This window comes from Terrapene carolina, unplaced genomic scaffold, assembly GCF_002925995.2.
Source record: "Terrapene carolina triunguis isolate 2854851 unplaced genomic scaffold, T_m_triunguis-2.0 Scaffold96, whole genome shotgun sequence".
NCBI lineage: Eukaryota > Metazoa > Chordata > Testudines > Emydidae > Terrapene > Terrapene triunguis.
Window position 1 is genome coordinate 17,436,498 of NW_020664447.1, and position 16,183 is coordinate 17,452,680.

Genomic DNA, 16,183 nt, shown 5'->3' on the forward strand with positions numbered 1-16,183 from the left:
TGAATACGTTTAATATTGAAAGTCTTGGATTCCCAGCAGTGTTAAACAGAATGTATTGTCTGGAACCAATATATAAAGGCAGGGTCTTTTTTAAGCTTCTTGTTTGTTGATACTGACTGAGTGGTTATGAAATTGCTATTGCTTTGAATTAAACTGGCAAGCTTATCTCATGTGGATCATTCAGTACAAAAAGAAAAGAAAAGCCTGCCTGGGGAATTAAATATCTTCCAAGAATTATTTCCCAGCCTATCAAGGTTACTGGATCAATACAGTTCAATGTGTGAGGTCAAATGAGGCTACTATTCCCTTTTAAAAAGCAAATCTTTTGTTTGGACCATCTTAATTTTGAACTGGGTTTTTAAATTGATGAGAGGGCATCATCAGCATGGAAAACATGGTGCTTTTATGCTGTTTAAGTAAATAAATAAATAAATATTTAAAACACCAGTCTGCATTTGCAAGCCTCATGTTGAGAAGTCCAGACCAAAAAGGGCTACATCCCAAAATACACAATACGATGTCAAAATCAAGGATCTGGTCCTGTAAAACCGTATTTCCACAAGACTCAATATAACTCCCAAGGAAGACACTGAGAATCTCTTCACTGATTTCAGTAAGCTTTACTGTAATACCCTTATTCATGTTGTACAATACTTCTGAGCCCAGAATGGTCCCACTCATTTCAATGGAGCTAATCTGGAGCAAACCAATACTCAATGTGAGTAAAGGTATCAGAATTTGAACCTATCGGAGTAAGATCAGGCCATTCATAAGAACATAAGAATGGCCCTATTGAGTCAGACCAAAGGTCCATCTAGCCCAGTATCCAGTCTTCCGACAGTGGCCAGTGCCAGGTGCTCCAGAGGGAATGAACAGAACAGGTAATCATCAAGTGATCCATCCCCTGTTGCTCATTCCCAGCTTCTGGCAAACAGAGGCTAGGGACACCATTCCTGCCCATCCTGGCTAACAGCCATTGATGGACCTATCCTCCATGAATTTATCTAGTTCTTTTTTGAACCTTGGTCTTGGCCTTGGCCTTCACAACATCCTCTGGCAAGGAGTTCCACAGGTTAACTGTGTTGTGTGACGAAACACTTCCTTTTATTTGTTTTAAACCTGCTGCCTATTACTTTCATTTGGTGACCCCTAGTTCTTGTGTTATAAGTAATAAACAACACTTCCTTATTCACTTTCTCCACACCATTCATGATTTTATATACCTCTATTATATCTCCCCTTAGTCGTCTCGTTTCCAAGATGAAAAGTCCCAGTCTTATTAATCTCTCCTCATACGGAAGCCATTCCATACCCCTAATAATTTTTGTTGCCTTTTTCTGAACCTTTTCCAATTCCAATATATCTTTTTTGAGATGGGACGACCACACCTGCACACAGTATTCAAGATGTGGGCGTACCATGGATTTATACAGAAGCAACATGATATTTTCTGTCCTATTATCTATCCCTTTCTTAATTATTCCCAGCATTCTGTTTGCTTTTTTGACTGCCGCTGCACATTGAGTGGATGTTTTCAGAGAACTATTGGGATTATGCTTTCCAATGTGCATTACTTTGCATTTATCAACATTAAATTTCATCTGCCATTTTGTTGCCCAGTCACCCAGTTTTGAGAGATCCTTTTGTAGCTCTTCGCAGTCTGCCTGGGTCTTAACTATCTTTAGTAATTTTGTATCATCTACAAATTTTGTCACCTCAGTGTTTACCCTTTTTTCCAGATCATTTAGGAATATGTTGAATAGGACTGGTCCCAGAACAGACCCCTGGAGGACACCACTATTTACCTCTCTCCATTCTGAAAACTGACCATTTATACCTACCCTTTGTTTCCTATCTTTTAACCAGTTACCAATCCATGAGAGCACCTCCCCTCTTATCCCATGGCAGCTTACTTTGCGTAAGAGCCTTTGCTGTGGGACCTTGTCAAAGTCTTTCTGAAAATCTAAGTACACTATATCCACTGGATCCTCTTGGTCCACATATTTGTTGACCCCTTAAAGAATTATAGTAGATTGGTGAGGCATGATTCCCTTTACTAAAACTATGTTGACTCTTCCTCAACAAATTATGTTCATCTATGTGTCTGACAATATTGTTCTTTATTATAGTTTCAACCAGTTTTCCCGGTACTGAAGTCTGGCTTACAGGCCTGTAATTGCCGGGATCACCTCCGGAGCCCTTTAAAAAAATTGGCGTCACGTTAGCTATCCTCCAGTAATTTGGTACAGAAGCTGATTTAAATGATAGGTTACAGACTACAGTTAATAGTTCTGCAATTTCACATTTGAGTTCCTTCAGAACTCGTGGGTGAATACCATCTGGTCCTAGTGACTTATTGCTGTTTAATTTATCGATTTGTTCCAAAACCTCCTCTAATGATACCTCAATCAGGGACAGTTCCTCAGATCTGTCATCTAAAAAGAATAGTTCAGGTTTGGGAATCTCCCTCACATCCTCAGCTGTGAAGACCGATGCAAAGAATTCATTTAGTTTCTCCGCAATGGCCTTATCGTCCTTGAGTGCTCCTTTAGCACCTCGATCATCCAGTGACCCCACTGGTTGTTCAGCTTCATGCTTCTGATGTACTTAAAAAAAAATTATTACTTTTTGAGTCTTTGGCTAACTGTTCCTCAAATTCTTTTTTGGCCTTCTTACTGGTCTTTTTACACTTAATTTGCCAGTGTTCGTGCTCCTTTCTATTTTCCTCACTAGGATTTAACTTCCACTTTTTAAAGATGCCTTTTTTCCTCTCACTGCTTCTTTTACAAGCAGCCTTAAGTAATCCTGTTGAACTCAATGGGACTACTCACAGGAGTAAGACACTGCAGGATCACGCTATAAATTATTTCCCTTGCAAATAGGTGCTTTACATCATTTGGACCCAAAGGCTGTTTCTTGTATACAATTCATAGTTGTTTTGCTCTGGCCCACTCTGAATTCAGCCAATGTAAATCAGTGTTACACTGATTTCCACTAGCTGATGGTACAGACCAGTAAAAGGAGCAGTATCTGGCCCCTGGCAGGTCCCATGATACATACTTTAAAAAGATACATTGTCATGATTTATACTAATTAATAAACCACCTTTAACAAGCTCACAAGTAGTACTGGATCCATTCATGGACGCAATTCTCCAGCCTCTTATTCACAGATGGAGTCCTGAAAAATTTAGAAGAACTATTTATGTGTCTGTAAAGGCTGAAGACTCACACTGTGTGGTATAATTTAGAGCTGAATGTAAAAATATTTCCCCAGACTTTCAACTTCTTTCATTGCCAGATTATCTGTTCTATTACATCTTGGTGCTCTATGGACAAGAAAAAAATTAATTTTATTACATTCTAAAACCAATGCAAGGAAAGCACTCAAAGCTGCAATAGTTTAGAAAGTTTACATAGTCTATTTGTGTAAATGTCTTTCTTCAGACTACATGAATCTCAATGGATGCAACTTTAAAAAAAAATCTAACATTCCATACTGAGAAAGGAAAAGAGAGGAAAATAATGAACTGGAGGAAGTCTTTTCTCTTACTTATAATAAATCCAGCAGGCTGAGTTGATGTATAATCACAAACCTAAAATATAGAATTTTCTGTATTATTGCATTTTAAAATTTTTATTTAGGCAATAGATTAAAGAGTATGGGGAAAAAACCTGTAGTTTAAATGTACACATTAGTCCACCCCAAACCTACAAAAGCACGGCAATCAGAAGCTACGGAGAAAGCCTTGTGCATTCCTTTCCATTTTCACGTTACCTATAATGCTGTCAATAATATAATCCAATATGCCATTAAAGGCTTTCAATTCCACCTCCAATGGACACCAAAAGCCATCCATGCCTCAGCAAAACCACATGCTTTTATAGCAATTATATGAACACACAAGCACATTTGCTTGTCACACAATACAGGCATTTGGGATGTCAGCCTGCCTTAACGCTGTCAAGGTCAGTGCAAAAGGGACACAAAGAAAAGTGAGACAATCCAGTGGGAAAAAATTGTCAACAGGGATGATTTTGCAACTTTTATTATTCGTTCTTAGCAATTCATTTTTTCATTAAATCACCATGAAAAATTCAAATTGTGTTCAAAGTTTGTATTCTACATTTTGGATTTTGCCATTTCCAATAAGGTTTTTACAGAATAAAGGTCTAAAGTGCTCTGTGACAGAGCACGCTTTCTTGCTGCTCTGGCACTCCTGGGGATTAGCTTGTCACATAGCAGGTCCGCCCGGGGGGGGGGGGGCAAGTGGGGCAATTTGCCCCAGGCCCCGGGCTCCGCAGGGGCCCCCACGAGAAGGGCTGAGGCTCCCTCCCTGGCCCCGGCCCGACCCCGCCTCTGCCCCTCTCCCAGAGCCTCAGCGCATCCAGGATCGTCCCAGGCTCCGGCGGGGCCTGAGCTCCGCCCCGCTCAGAGTCGCGTGGTCAGGGGGCAGGGCTGCAAGCTCCAGGCCGAGCGGCGGGAGCTCAGGCCCCGCTGGAGCTCGCAGCCCCACCTCCTGACCACGCGGCTCTGAGCGGGGAGGAGCCATGCTGCAGTGCTGTCCAGGGAAGCTCCTGGATGCGACGCGCTCAGGCTCCGGGTGAGCGGGGAGCCGGGGGTAAGGGGCCCGGGGCCGGGGGGTTGGATAAGGGGCAGGGAGGGGGCAGAGGTTGGGGGGGGCGGTCAGGGGACAGGGAACAGGGGGGTTGGATCTAGGGCGTTCTGGGGGTCTGTCAGGACTCGGTGCGGGGGTGCATAGGGGTCGGGGCAGTCAGGGGACAGGGAGCAGGGGGGGTGGTGGGTGTGGGGTCCCGGGCTGGTGGTTGGGGGGGGTCTCTGGGGGACAGAGGGGACAAGGAGCAGGATGGGTCGGGGATTCCGAAGGGGGCGGGCAGTCGGGGGGCAGGGCCAGGCTGTTTGGGAGGCACAGCTTTCCCTACCCTAAAGCTCATCAGCCGTTTGAGGCTTGCAGAAGAGCCAAGCTGTTAGCTTTTCCATTAGGGCTGCCGTCCCTTTCACTTCTCAAATGCCAAATTATAGTCTATATTTAATTTCAGTGCTATAGGGAGATTCATGTCAGGGGAGGGTAGCTTCATTTAAAATGAGCCACTTGGGGAGGGATCATATGAGAAGAGCAATATCCTACACCACCTACCTCCTTCCCAACCCTACCAAGGGAGATCCCCCTCCCCTGCATTCCCTGAGGCTTCAGAGGGGTTAATTCAGTGGTTCTCAAACTTTTGTACGGTGACCCCTTTCACATAGCAAATCTCTGAGTGCGACCCCCCCTTATAAATTAAAAACACTTTTTTATATATTTAACACTATTATAAATGCTGGACGCAAAGCGGGGTTTGAGATGGAGGCTGGCAGCTCGTGACCCCCAGTAATAACCTTGTGACCCCCAGGTTGAGACCGCCTGGGTTAATTTAATTTTAGCACCCTGTGTCCATTCACATGCATGTGCTATTTTGAGCATTTCAGTTTTCACAACATAGGCTCATCCCAGATTCTGGAACAAGCTCAAATGCTCAGTTCGTGGAGTATGTACATAAACTATACTAAAGACAAACCCACAGTAACCGTCTCCAGTTTGTAAGGGACCCCATGGAGCTAGTCTCTAGGAAACAGATAAATGCATGGAGGTTAAGTCCATTAATGGCTATTAGCCAGGATGGGTAAGGAATGGTGTCCCTAGACTCTGTTTGTCAGAGGGTGGATGGAGATGGATGGCAGGAGAGAGATCACTTGATCATTAACTGTTAGGTTCACTCCCTCTGGGGCACTTGGCATTGGCCATTGTCGGTAGACAGGATACTGGGCTGGATGGACCTTTGGTCTGACCTAGTATGGCTGTTCTTATGTTCTAACCTAAATTAACCCAAAGTTATGGAGACAGATATGAGTCAAGGAAGCCAGCAGAGTATCAGAAACCTGGAAAAATCTCTGACTGGATGGGCTCAGGCGTTTGGGTCACAAGCTGAAGTGGTTCAAAAGTTTTGGATTTTTTTTAAGCAGATTTTTTTTTATTGTTTCTTTAAACAATCAAACACAGCAAGCAGCAAATATTTGGCCACACACTTCTGAAACCCCAAACCATATTCAGGTTTTGGCAGACTAATTTCAGCTTTTCAATTAAAAAAACCACAACAAATTTTGAAGGAAAACAGACATTGTCTGTGATTTTTTCTGCTTTTTAAAAACCCCTAGTTTTCGATCCAAAAAAAGTTTTGACGGAAAATATTTGTCCAACCCTTTTAATGAGCTTTAGTGCCTTTTAGCACTAGCTGATGCTGAGAACCAGTGATACCTTGTAAAGAAGTTTTCTCAAAACTGGGTTTGTGCCGAGATGCGGAAGGTTTATTTTTCCCAGGGCCGCCTATGTGGGGGGACGGGGGGAGAGCAAGTAGGGCAATTTGCCCCAGGCTCCACAGGGGCCCCCACGAGAATATAGTATTGTATAGTATTGCAATATTTTTTTATGGAAGGGGCCCCCGAAATTGCTTTGCCCCAGGCCCCCTGAATCCTCTGGGCAGCCCTGCCACATAGACTGACGATTTCTGAGTCCATCATTCCATTCACTCACTGCATGGGCTCTCTCATGCTCCTGGAGCTTTCCTCTTCATGGTTTAGCCCTCCGGCTAAAACACATTGAAGTTCCCCCTTCCTGGGCTACTATCAAACTGTCCCCAGCAGTCCCCAAATAGGCTGCTCCTGGCATGCCACTCCTACAGCGTACTGTAGAGGAACCCAGGCCTGCCTTCTCCAGCAGGTTCCAATCCAGGGACCCTTGACCCAGCAGCTCAGGTCTTTATTCTCCCAGCCTTTACTGCTCCTTCCTTGGACTGCTTCCTACACTTCCTATTACAGGGCCTACTCTCCTCCCTTGTATCGGGGAGTGTGACTGCAGGCTCTGTTGCCAGCTCCCTGGCTTTACAGAAGTCCCATATCTTTCTGCCCAGGTAAACTTCATTCCCAATTAAGCCATATTGTATCCTAGTGCCCTCCCAGGTGCAGCCTATGGCTAATTGGCCTCTCTTTCTTATATTAACTGCTCCAGGATTAGTGTGGGGAGAATGCCCCATCACACATTTGCTAAAATTTAACTCTGTAACACAACAATAACTAAAGCGCAGAATATCCTATTTACAGATGGGCAAACTGTGGTGTAAAGAGATTCAATGATACTTACCAAAGGTCACAAAGTGGGTCAGTGGCAGAGGCAGAAATAAAACCAAGTGACCTGATCTTTTTTTCACTCAACTTGATGGCATTTCTCTGTCTGCCTAATGTGGAAACAGGTTCTGACAAATATGATCTCATGTTTCCTCTTTTCCATTCAAGATTTACCTGTCCTATTACTTATACTCTCTTCACCCAATAGTTTCTCATCTGTATTTTCTCTATGTTCATTTTACTTTCTCTCTCCTCTATCTGTTTCACTATCATTTCCCATAAGCATGTAGGTTTTTTTTCCATATTAAAAATGTTATCAGTTCACACACTCAGATTAAACCTCTTTTAGGTGACATTTCTGTCAGCTCATGAATTGCATTTCAATATTGTTAAACATAGCCATTTTTGAAATTACCAAGAAGGGTATAATTACGGAAAGGACAGTACTTCCTGTTTGAATAAACAAGTTGTCCATCCACTTATCTAAAATGTTATTTAGACAATGTGAAAAAGAATTGCTTTATTGATGTAAGTTAGAAAAAGTCATTTTCAAGCCCCTATCATTATCATCCAGTAGCCACCTTGAAAGTATTAAAATTATAATCTCCACATTCTTGTTACCTTGTAAAAGACACAGCCTACTGCCTACTGTGTTTTTGTCACTCTTCCACAGCTGTCTATAAATACAAATGAGATGGCCATTAAGTGGAATTACAACTTTCAGTGGTAGCCATAGGCATCTTCCAAGGCACATATCTATGAAGGGATCAGAACTAAATTCCAGGCCAGTCCAGATCTTCCCTGATCTTCCAGTAGCATTTGACCCCTCCCCACATTTTAAAATAATGGTATTCCTCTTTGGGACTTGGTTGCACCCTACCATCTTTTACACAAGCTGCAGCACTGAAAGGTTATGAAACATGATTGGGAAATAAAAGTGCCTGGTGGCCACTGGAAAAATCATGGACTTGGTGAATTTGCTGAGAGAACGTATGGGAATATAACAAAAGAGACACCAAATCTCAGCCTTTCCTAGGGACAATCATAATAAGGCTGTCCCTAACAATTAGTACCAGAACTTCTGAACGTTTTTGAGGTTTCACTGTCCAGTACCAAGATTAGGATGCACCTGTTTGCTCCAATGTTTAGGACTGTAATCTAACCATGTGAACCTCCATCTATAGAAAGTAGGATGCTAGTGAAGGCAGGCGGCTGGACTTGATGACCTTTCAAGTCCCTTCCAGTTCTATGAGATAAGTATAGCTCCATAATTTTAAATTTCATCAGTGAATAAGTGACTAAAGTCTAATGCAGAAGCTGTAATCTTGCTGAGAGAATAAGAAAATGTTTCCAATGTTTCTGAGGGGGTTTTAAAAATCAGTTTAACTCTTCTCCTAAATTTACACCTCATTGAAAACCCAAAATGAGATATTAATAAAATAGTAAATCTAACAATTAGACACAGTACTCAAAATGCAATAGACAAGTGCAGGCACTTGTCTAAGTTCAGCTCACTCTGGAGGAGCGAGAGCTACAAAGATTATCACTTATCTCTCGTCCCTAAGGGGAATAGCTATAGATTTACCTTGTTTAAGAAGTTAATCAAATCACTTTAAATGCATCCATGGGCAGAATCTGGTCCTATGAAAAAAATTTGTAGAACAGGAACTATGAGCTAGGAAAGGCCAGCATACTGCGTCAAGGTCTCAGCTCATAAAACAAGAAAATACAAACCAATCCATTTCATCTCAACCCAAACACACACTTGATAATGGCCTTTTCTTTCTGAGAAATGGGTCTGCAAACCTTTCATACTGACATACACAAAACCCATATTTCAAGCCCTGAGAAGAATTCACACAGGAACGCCAAAAGAGCTCACGCTGATCAGGAGCTAAAACAATCTCTGTAATGGAGCAGCATGTCTTCCTCTATAATACAGTCACTCTGATTTCTTTGATGTGCCTAATGCTACTGTCTGTGCTACACATGCCCAGACCTTGTTCAAGAATCAAGACTGTGGCTTTACTCTTACACAGCTGTAAACAGGGACCAGAAGAGGGCTTCTTACATCATCATCTCCTCCACTTACACACACAGATATGTTTGTAACCCTCAAGACACTTTAGCATGCCTATCCTTATTGCTTCTCTAGACAAATCAGTGGGTGACATTTTCCCCATAAATTTGATCTTCTTAAATAATTTTCAGACTTGTTGGCTCTATTTCTATCTACTACTGAAATGATGGCCTGTTACAGGATCACTCATGTACAGCAAACTGAAGAAGTGGAACATCTGTAGTTAGATGTTTTCAAGTCACCAGGGCCTGATGAAATACATCCCAGAATACGCAAAGAACTGACTGCAGAGATATCTGAGCCATTAGTGTGATTATCTTGGAAAAGTCATGGAAGGTGGAAGAGATTCCAGAGGACTGGAAAGGGGCAAATATAGTGCCGATCTATAAAAAAGGGAATAAGGACAATCGGGGGAATTACAGACCAGTCATCTTAACTTCAGTACCCGGAAAGATAATGGAGCAAATAATTAACCAATCAATTTGTCAGGAAAAAATTGTGTCAAACTAACCTAATAACTTTCTTTGACAAGGTAATAAACCTTGTGGGAGGGTGGGGATGGTGGTAAATGTGGTATATCTTGACTTTAGTAAGGATTTTGATTCTGTCTCACATGACCTTCTCATAAACAAACTAGGGAAACACAATCTAGATAGAGCTACTATGAGGTAGGTGCATAACTGGTTGGAAAACCGTTCCCAGAGAGTAGTTATCAGTGGCTCTCAGTCAAGCTGGAAGGGCATATCAAGTGGGGGCCCACAGAGATCAGCTCTGGGTCTGGTTCTCTTCAATATTTTCATCAATTATTTAGATAAGGGCAAAGTTTGCAGACAATACCAATCTGGGACGAGTTGCAAGTGCTTTGGAGGACAGGACTAAAATTCAAAATGATCTGGATAAGCTGAAGTAAATAGGATGAAATTCAATAAGAACACATGCAAAGTACTCCACTTAGGAAGGAACAATCAGTTGCATGCATACAAAATGGGAAAGGATTGCCTAGGAAGGAGTGCTGCGGAAAGTGATCTGGGGGGTCATGGTGGATCACAAGCTAAATATGAGTCAACAGTGTAACGCAGTTGCAAAAAAAGCAAATATCATTCTTGGCTGTATTAACGGTAGTGCTGTAAGCAACACACGAGAAATTATTCCGCTCTACTCTGTGCTGATTAGGCCTCAGTTCTGGGCATCACATTTCAGGAAAGATGTGGACAAATTGGAGAAAGTCCAGAGAAGAGCAACAAAAATTATTAAAGATCTAGAAAACATGACCTTTGAGAGAAGACTGAAAATATTGGGTTTGTTTAGTCTGGAGAAGAGAAGACTGAGGAGGGACATGATGATAGTTTTCATGTACATAAAATATTATTACAAGAGGAGAGAGAAAAATTGTTCTCCTTAACCTCTGAGGACAGGACAAGAAGCAATGGGCTTAAATTGCAGCAAAGGCAGTTGAGGTTGGACATTAGGAAAAACTTCCGTACAGTCAGGATGCTTAAGCACTTGAATAAATTGCCTAGGGGGTTGTGCAATCTCTGTCATTGGCGATTTTTAAGAGAACGTTAGACAAACACCTGTCAGGGATGGTCTAGATAATACTTAGTCATACCGTGAATGCAGGGGACTGGACTAGAAAACCTCTCAAGGTCCCTTCCAGTCCTACAATTTTATGATTCTCCATCCTCTACCCTCAACTTTTCCATTTTCTTGAGACTCTATTACTAAACCACTTTACTTTGCATTCTGTCTTTGTAAATTAATTGGCTTTGTGCTACAGTATTAAGTCCTCTCCTGAAGTCTAGCTGATTTGCTCTACAGCCATGGTTTCATCCTGACCCACTAATTCCATAGTGTATTCAAGTCATTCAAGCAAACTTGCTTGGCATGAGTTTCACTTTATCTGTGCTAGTTTCTATTTTCCGAACTGCAATATATAATATTATACATTCTTGTTCCTTATCAATGTATATAATATTATACATTCTTGTTCCTTATCAATCTTACCAACATTTTTTCTGTAGCTAAAAGCAACTTTATAGGTATATAATCTATATTATATTAGCCACATTCCAGTCCTCTGTCTTTGGCGCTATAAATACTTTTGCCACAGGCTTTCCCATTTTCCTTGTTATTGCCTGAAAAGTCCCAGGATGTAATTTATCTGACTCTGCACCTGGTATTTTGTCAAGTTTATTATTTGCTGCGACACCGTATCACACAGTCTTGCCATTCCACTTCACCTCAACCTTCTTTTCCCATCTCTCCCCCAACAAGATGTTCCTCTCTGCAATGTTATAGTCCACTTCTACATTGAGACCAAGAATTTGTTTATGCCCACAGCAAATAAAGGCCACATTTGTCTTTACTGTTCTACACTTGCCCAGCAGTGACCTTCCTGTCTCTTTGCCCATGTGTTTGCTTCTTATGTATCTATAACGGTTTACTTTTGTTCATCTTCAGGTCTCTTGCTATTTTCATGTCAATTAAACTTAAGTAGTACATATTTTTGTGTTACACATTTTTTTTAAACAGACATGCATTTTGTTTTTGTCTGCATCCTTTTACACCATTCTTCTTACTGATTATTTCCATGTCCACTTTGACAGCATCTTGTCCTTAATTACATTCTGAAATTCTCTTGTCCACTATATTTATGAAGTAGACACAATCCTTTGTGCATGAAATAAATGTTCCTACTTGCTGCCTGTTCCTGTGTACTTTTATTAATGATTTTGTTTTCCTCTTCCTAATATTTTTATTCATAAATCAAAACAGATTGTCGTCTCTACTTCCCAGATTCTCTCTACTTTCCTCTTTACCTGACTATTTCTCTCTTTCTCACCCTCCTCCCGCCCCCTCCCTATACAGAGTGTTAGTTCAGGTGTCCTGGACAAACTCCTATCAGGCTACTTTCATTATGCCTACTCCAAAGCTCTCCATGTAGTTTCATTTGGCTGCATTATTCCCCTATAATTGCTATCCTAAAATATTAAGAATAATATTCTACATTTCTATAGAGCCTTCCAAGGATTGCTGAGTTTGTTGATTACGCCTCACAACATGGTTTTCATCATCCACATTTTGCTTATACAGAAAATAAGGTACAGAATGGTCATGTGACTTGCCCAAGGCAATGTGGGAAGTATGTGGCAGAACCAGGAATAGACTCCCACGCCTGTGTTTTGGCTACAAAATCATCCTTTCCCTGTTGGCATGTGGTGTTGCTGTGTGATGATAATAAGCTGCCTTGATCCACCCCAGAGGTGGGTCACGTCATTAGTGGCTGAAATGATTGTTGTGTATATATACCATTTGTAAAAGTTTATAAAACACTTCTAGACCATTCAAGTAAATTATGATATGGGCCAGATCCTCAGCTGGTGTTATCCTCAGCATTGCTCCTTTGACTTGACTGGTGTTATGCAATTTTACTACTAAGCAATCTGGCCCATTATTTTACAACCTCTGTGTTTACTGATTACCAAGTCTCTTACCACTTGAGTACCATCTAAATTATCCATAGCTTCTTCTGTAGTGAGAGAAGAATTTCTCCATAGCTTCCCATTAAGGGGCTTCTTCCCATCTGGAATATTAGAGAATATCACTCACTTTTTCAAGCTCCAAAAATTTTCAACATGGGTTCTCTAGATATATTTCCCAGTTGGGACGTAAACAACCACAAAATTCCACAGCTCTGTTTTTTGCATTTCCATGTTAGCCCACTTTTTTAAAAGGCAGTTATATCTTCATTCAGTTGTGTAATTCTAGGCATGTTGAGAACAAAGCTGGGAGAATATTTGAAAATGAAATGGAAATTCATCTGCTTTGGGATTTCATTTCAAGCTTGAATCTCAGCACAAGTTCATTAAAAGAGTTAAAAAAAAAAAAAAAAAAAAAACCCAAAATATTTTCCTATTAAACTACCAGGTTAAACTAAATGGTGGCTAGATGAGTTTTGCTTCAAGTTTTTTCAGCCCTTTCAACCTGAACCTCAAAGTAAAACTCTGGGTGCACAAATCCAGCAAAGTAAAACCAAAAAAATGTCCTGTTTGAGTCAATCAAAAATGTCCTTGTTGCACACAGCGGAGTCAAGAGTTGTCCCACACCCTATAGTCTACAGGGGGGAAAAGCCATTGTCAAACTTAGAGAGTATATTCATTCACCCCTGCTTGAAACTTTATTTGGAAATGTTGTAACTTACAATCCATGCAAGCAAGAATTGGGAAAATACTGGGCAAAACTGATTCTTGGTGTGACTTCTTTGACTTCTATAGGATGAATCTGGACTATTGTCTTCATTACATTCTCATTTTTGCAGTCCCTGCTATGTTCATTTAGAATCCATTTTATTTTTTCTAAATATCTTGACATTGTTGTACATTCCAGAGAGTTAGTCAGATGGAGAGATTATCACATGACACATGCTACTTTGACACATGATAGACTGTGAAAACCTTGGTGAAGAATTTAAGCTGGAAGTGGTGGTTCACCATCCATCACTTCAAGACAATTCTACCAATTCATAACACTGAAAGAAAGCTAATATTTCTCCCCAAATCTAAGTGCATATGAATGTTTTCTGGATGCACTATTACTTTACATCAGCAGTAGTTTCCAACAAATTAGCCATTATGGCAATAATGTTTTGGAAGCCAGGAATTGTGGAATCAATGATGGAGCAATTAATAGCATTTTATGAGACAACCGTGAGACATTCCTAAAACACATAACAACAACAGGCATTGCAGGCACAATTCAATACATTTCCAAGTTGCAGTCATTAGTGAGCCAGCTGGTTGATGGTGTATATTTCCTCTTCTATCTTTATGAAACAGTTTAATCTTTCTTTCTTAAAAAAAGACCAACAAAAACTGCCATTTTACAGCAAGATGGACTGATTCCAGATACTCATGGTCTAAGCTACAGTGAAATCTACCAAATGCAGATCTTCACTTTATAGGTGTGCTGTAAATTAAAACACATCATGGACAAAAACATCCCCATCAATCACTTCTGTAACTTTAATAGCCCATGGCATTGCTACATGATGCTACAAGATTATACCAGTTTAAAGGCTACATGAACCTAGTTTAAAACATGAAGGTGGTAACTTATGGCATATCTGACACTAACTCAGTTTAAGACACAAAACACAGTTTAAAAGCTGCATGAAACAGACTTAAATTACAACTTCAATTGGCAATAAACTTAAAGGGTTTTTTAAAAACAATTCAAAAATACTGTCCTGTGATAGGAGGTTATTCACAAATCAATTATCTCTATGCATACTACAATTGCCAGGTGATAATTCAGACAATGAATCTTTGACAGAGCCCAGCATCATGCGCCACCAGAACTTAGGTGACTGTCAAAAAATATTAATATAGTTTGAGGCTTTTCTCAAGTTCCTAGATTAACAGACCTACCTCGACAGATGGTCCCATTCCCCACATATCCAGGTTTGCAGGTGCAGCTATGTCCCCTGACAGTGTTAGTACAGATTGCATTCTCATCACAGTTGTGCTGTCCGCTGCCACATTCATCATGCTCTACCAGAAAAAAAATACAAGAGAGAAAAAGATCTGCTTTTCAGTTTGCTGATCTGACATTTGAAAACTGAGTTAGAACTAATATTAAGGATGCCACAATGGCTGAACACAGCAGGGATTCAAATGTAAGAGCCTAATATGGACTGCTTCAATTCCAGGACATAATGACATATTCATGGCAGGAGTAGCTTGTTTATTCAGACTGAAGAGGAAAAAACTATCTGGGCAGACTACACAGGGCTACTACCATAATAATCACAGGAAGAAGATTATCACTGCAGTATCTCGGATGTGATAAGCCTCACCATCACTGCCCACTACCAAGTGTGGTAAATATAAATACAAGATAAGTGGTTACAGTGAGGCACGTTGACGGCATAGTCTTTAAAGGTCTAACAGCACTTCCATTACAACCATTCACATGCACAAATGTATGCTGTGCTAAAGCTTGGCATAAAATAATAATATTCTGTACTTCTAAGGCACCTTCCAGACCAACGGTTCCCAAAGCACCTTCCAGAAATATGGTCCATGTGTTACTCTCATTACCCAAGCTGCCAACAGGGCTGAAGGGCCTGCAACTTACTCTCCCCTCCCTTTCATCTCCTCCCTCCCATCCGTATGTGTGATGCTGCAGTCCGCTCCAGAAAAGCACCAGTTTAAGGTTGCCAGCCTCCCACTTCTCATATAGCTCAGCCAGCTCCTCCCTCTGCATATGTGGCAGGAGTTGGAGGGAGGGGAAGAAAGAAGAGCCGCTGACGCATCATCCCAGATGAAATATGGTGACGCTTTGCCTGCCTCTTGCATGTTTTAAGAGGATGATGATTTAATGTTAACTGAAGTTAATTTGTTAACTCCTTCTTTATGGGAAGGAATCACAGTGCAGTGATGCTTCCAGAAAGCATAGCTATGGGTGCAAGAAAATGGGTGTAATTACAAAGCAGAAATTGAAATGCTTCTTGCTAGTGTTTGTCTTTATTGTTCCTAATACAAAAGTCAAGTTAGTCTTTATGAACTTCTCTTAATGGACGCTCGTAGCTGAAAGGTACCCTCTAGTGGGAAAAGGGTTATGCCTTATAAACAGACTCTCCCAAATTCCAGGTTGACACTGTACTTCAGGATAATTCAAACTGTCTGAGTGACGGATTGCAAGGGCTCCGCTAGAATAAATGTTCTTAAAAGAGCATAAATATGTCTTTGCACATTATCTATTGGGTATATAATGTTTCCAAACACATTCGATAGCTAAGTGATATGGGATTTACATAATTTTTCAAAGGAGTATCATAGGGATATTTTGCTCTTTCCTTTTCACTTTTTTTAAAACAGAAAATTCATACATAAAAATGAATCTGGCTTCAGCTGATAAATTCAG

The 16,183-nt window shown here is 40.9% G+C and overlaps 1 protein-coding gene across 1 annotated transcript in view; it reads right to left on the reverse strand.

Annotated features, from left to right (window-relative positions):
- Nucleotides 1-16,183, reverse strand: part of NELL1 (neural EGFL like 1) — a 437,981-nt gene that overhangs the window by 193,551 nt on the left and 228,247 nt on the right. The window contains exon 14 of the mRNA XM_026651341.1: nt 14,686-14,808. Coding sequence (XP_026507126.1) covers nt 14,686-14,808 — 123 coding nt within the window. The remainder of the gene's footprint in view (nt 1-14,685; nt 14,809-16,183) is intronic.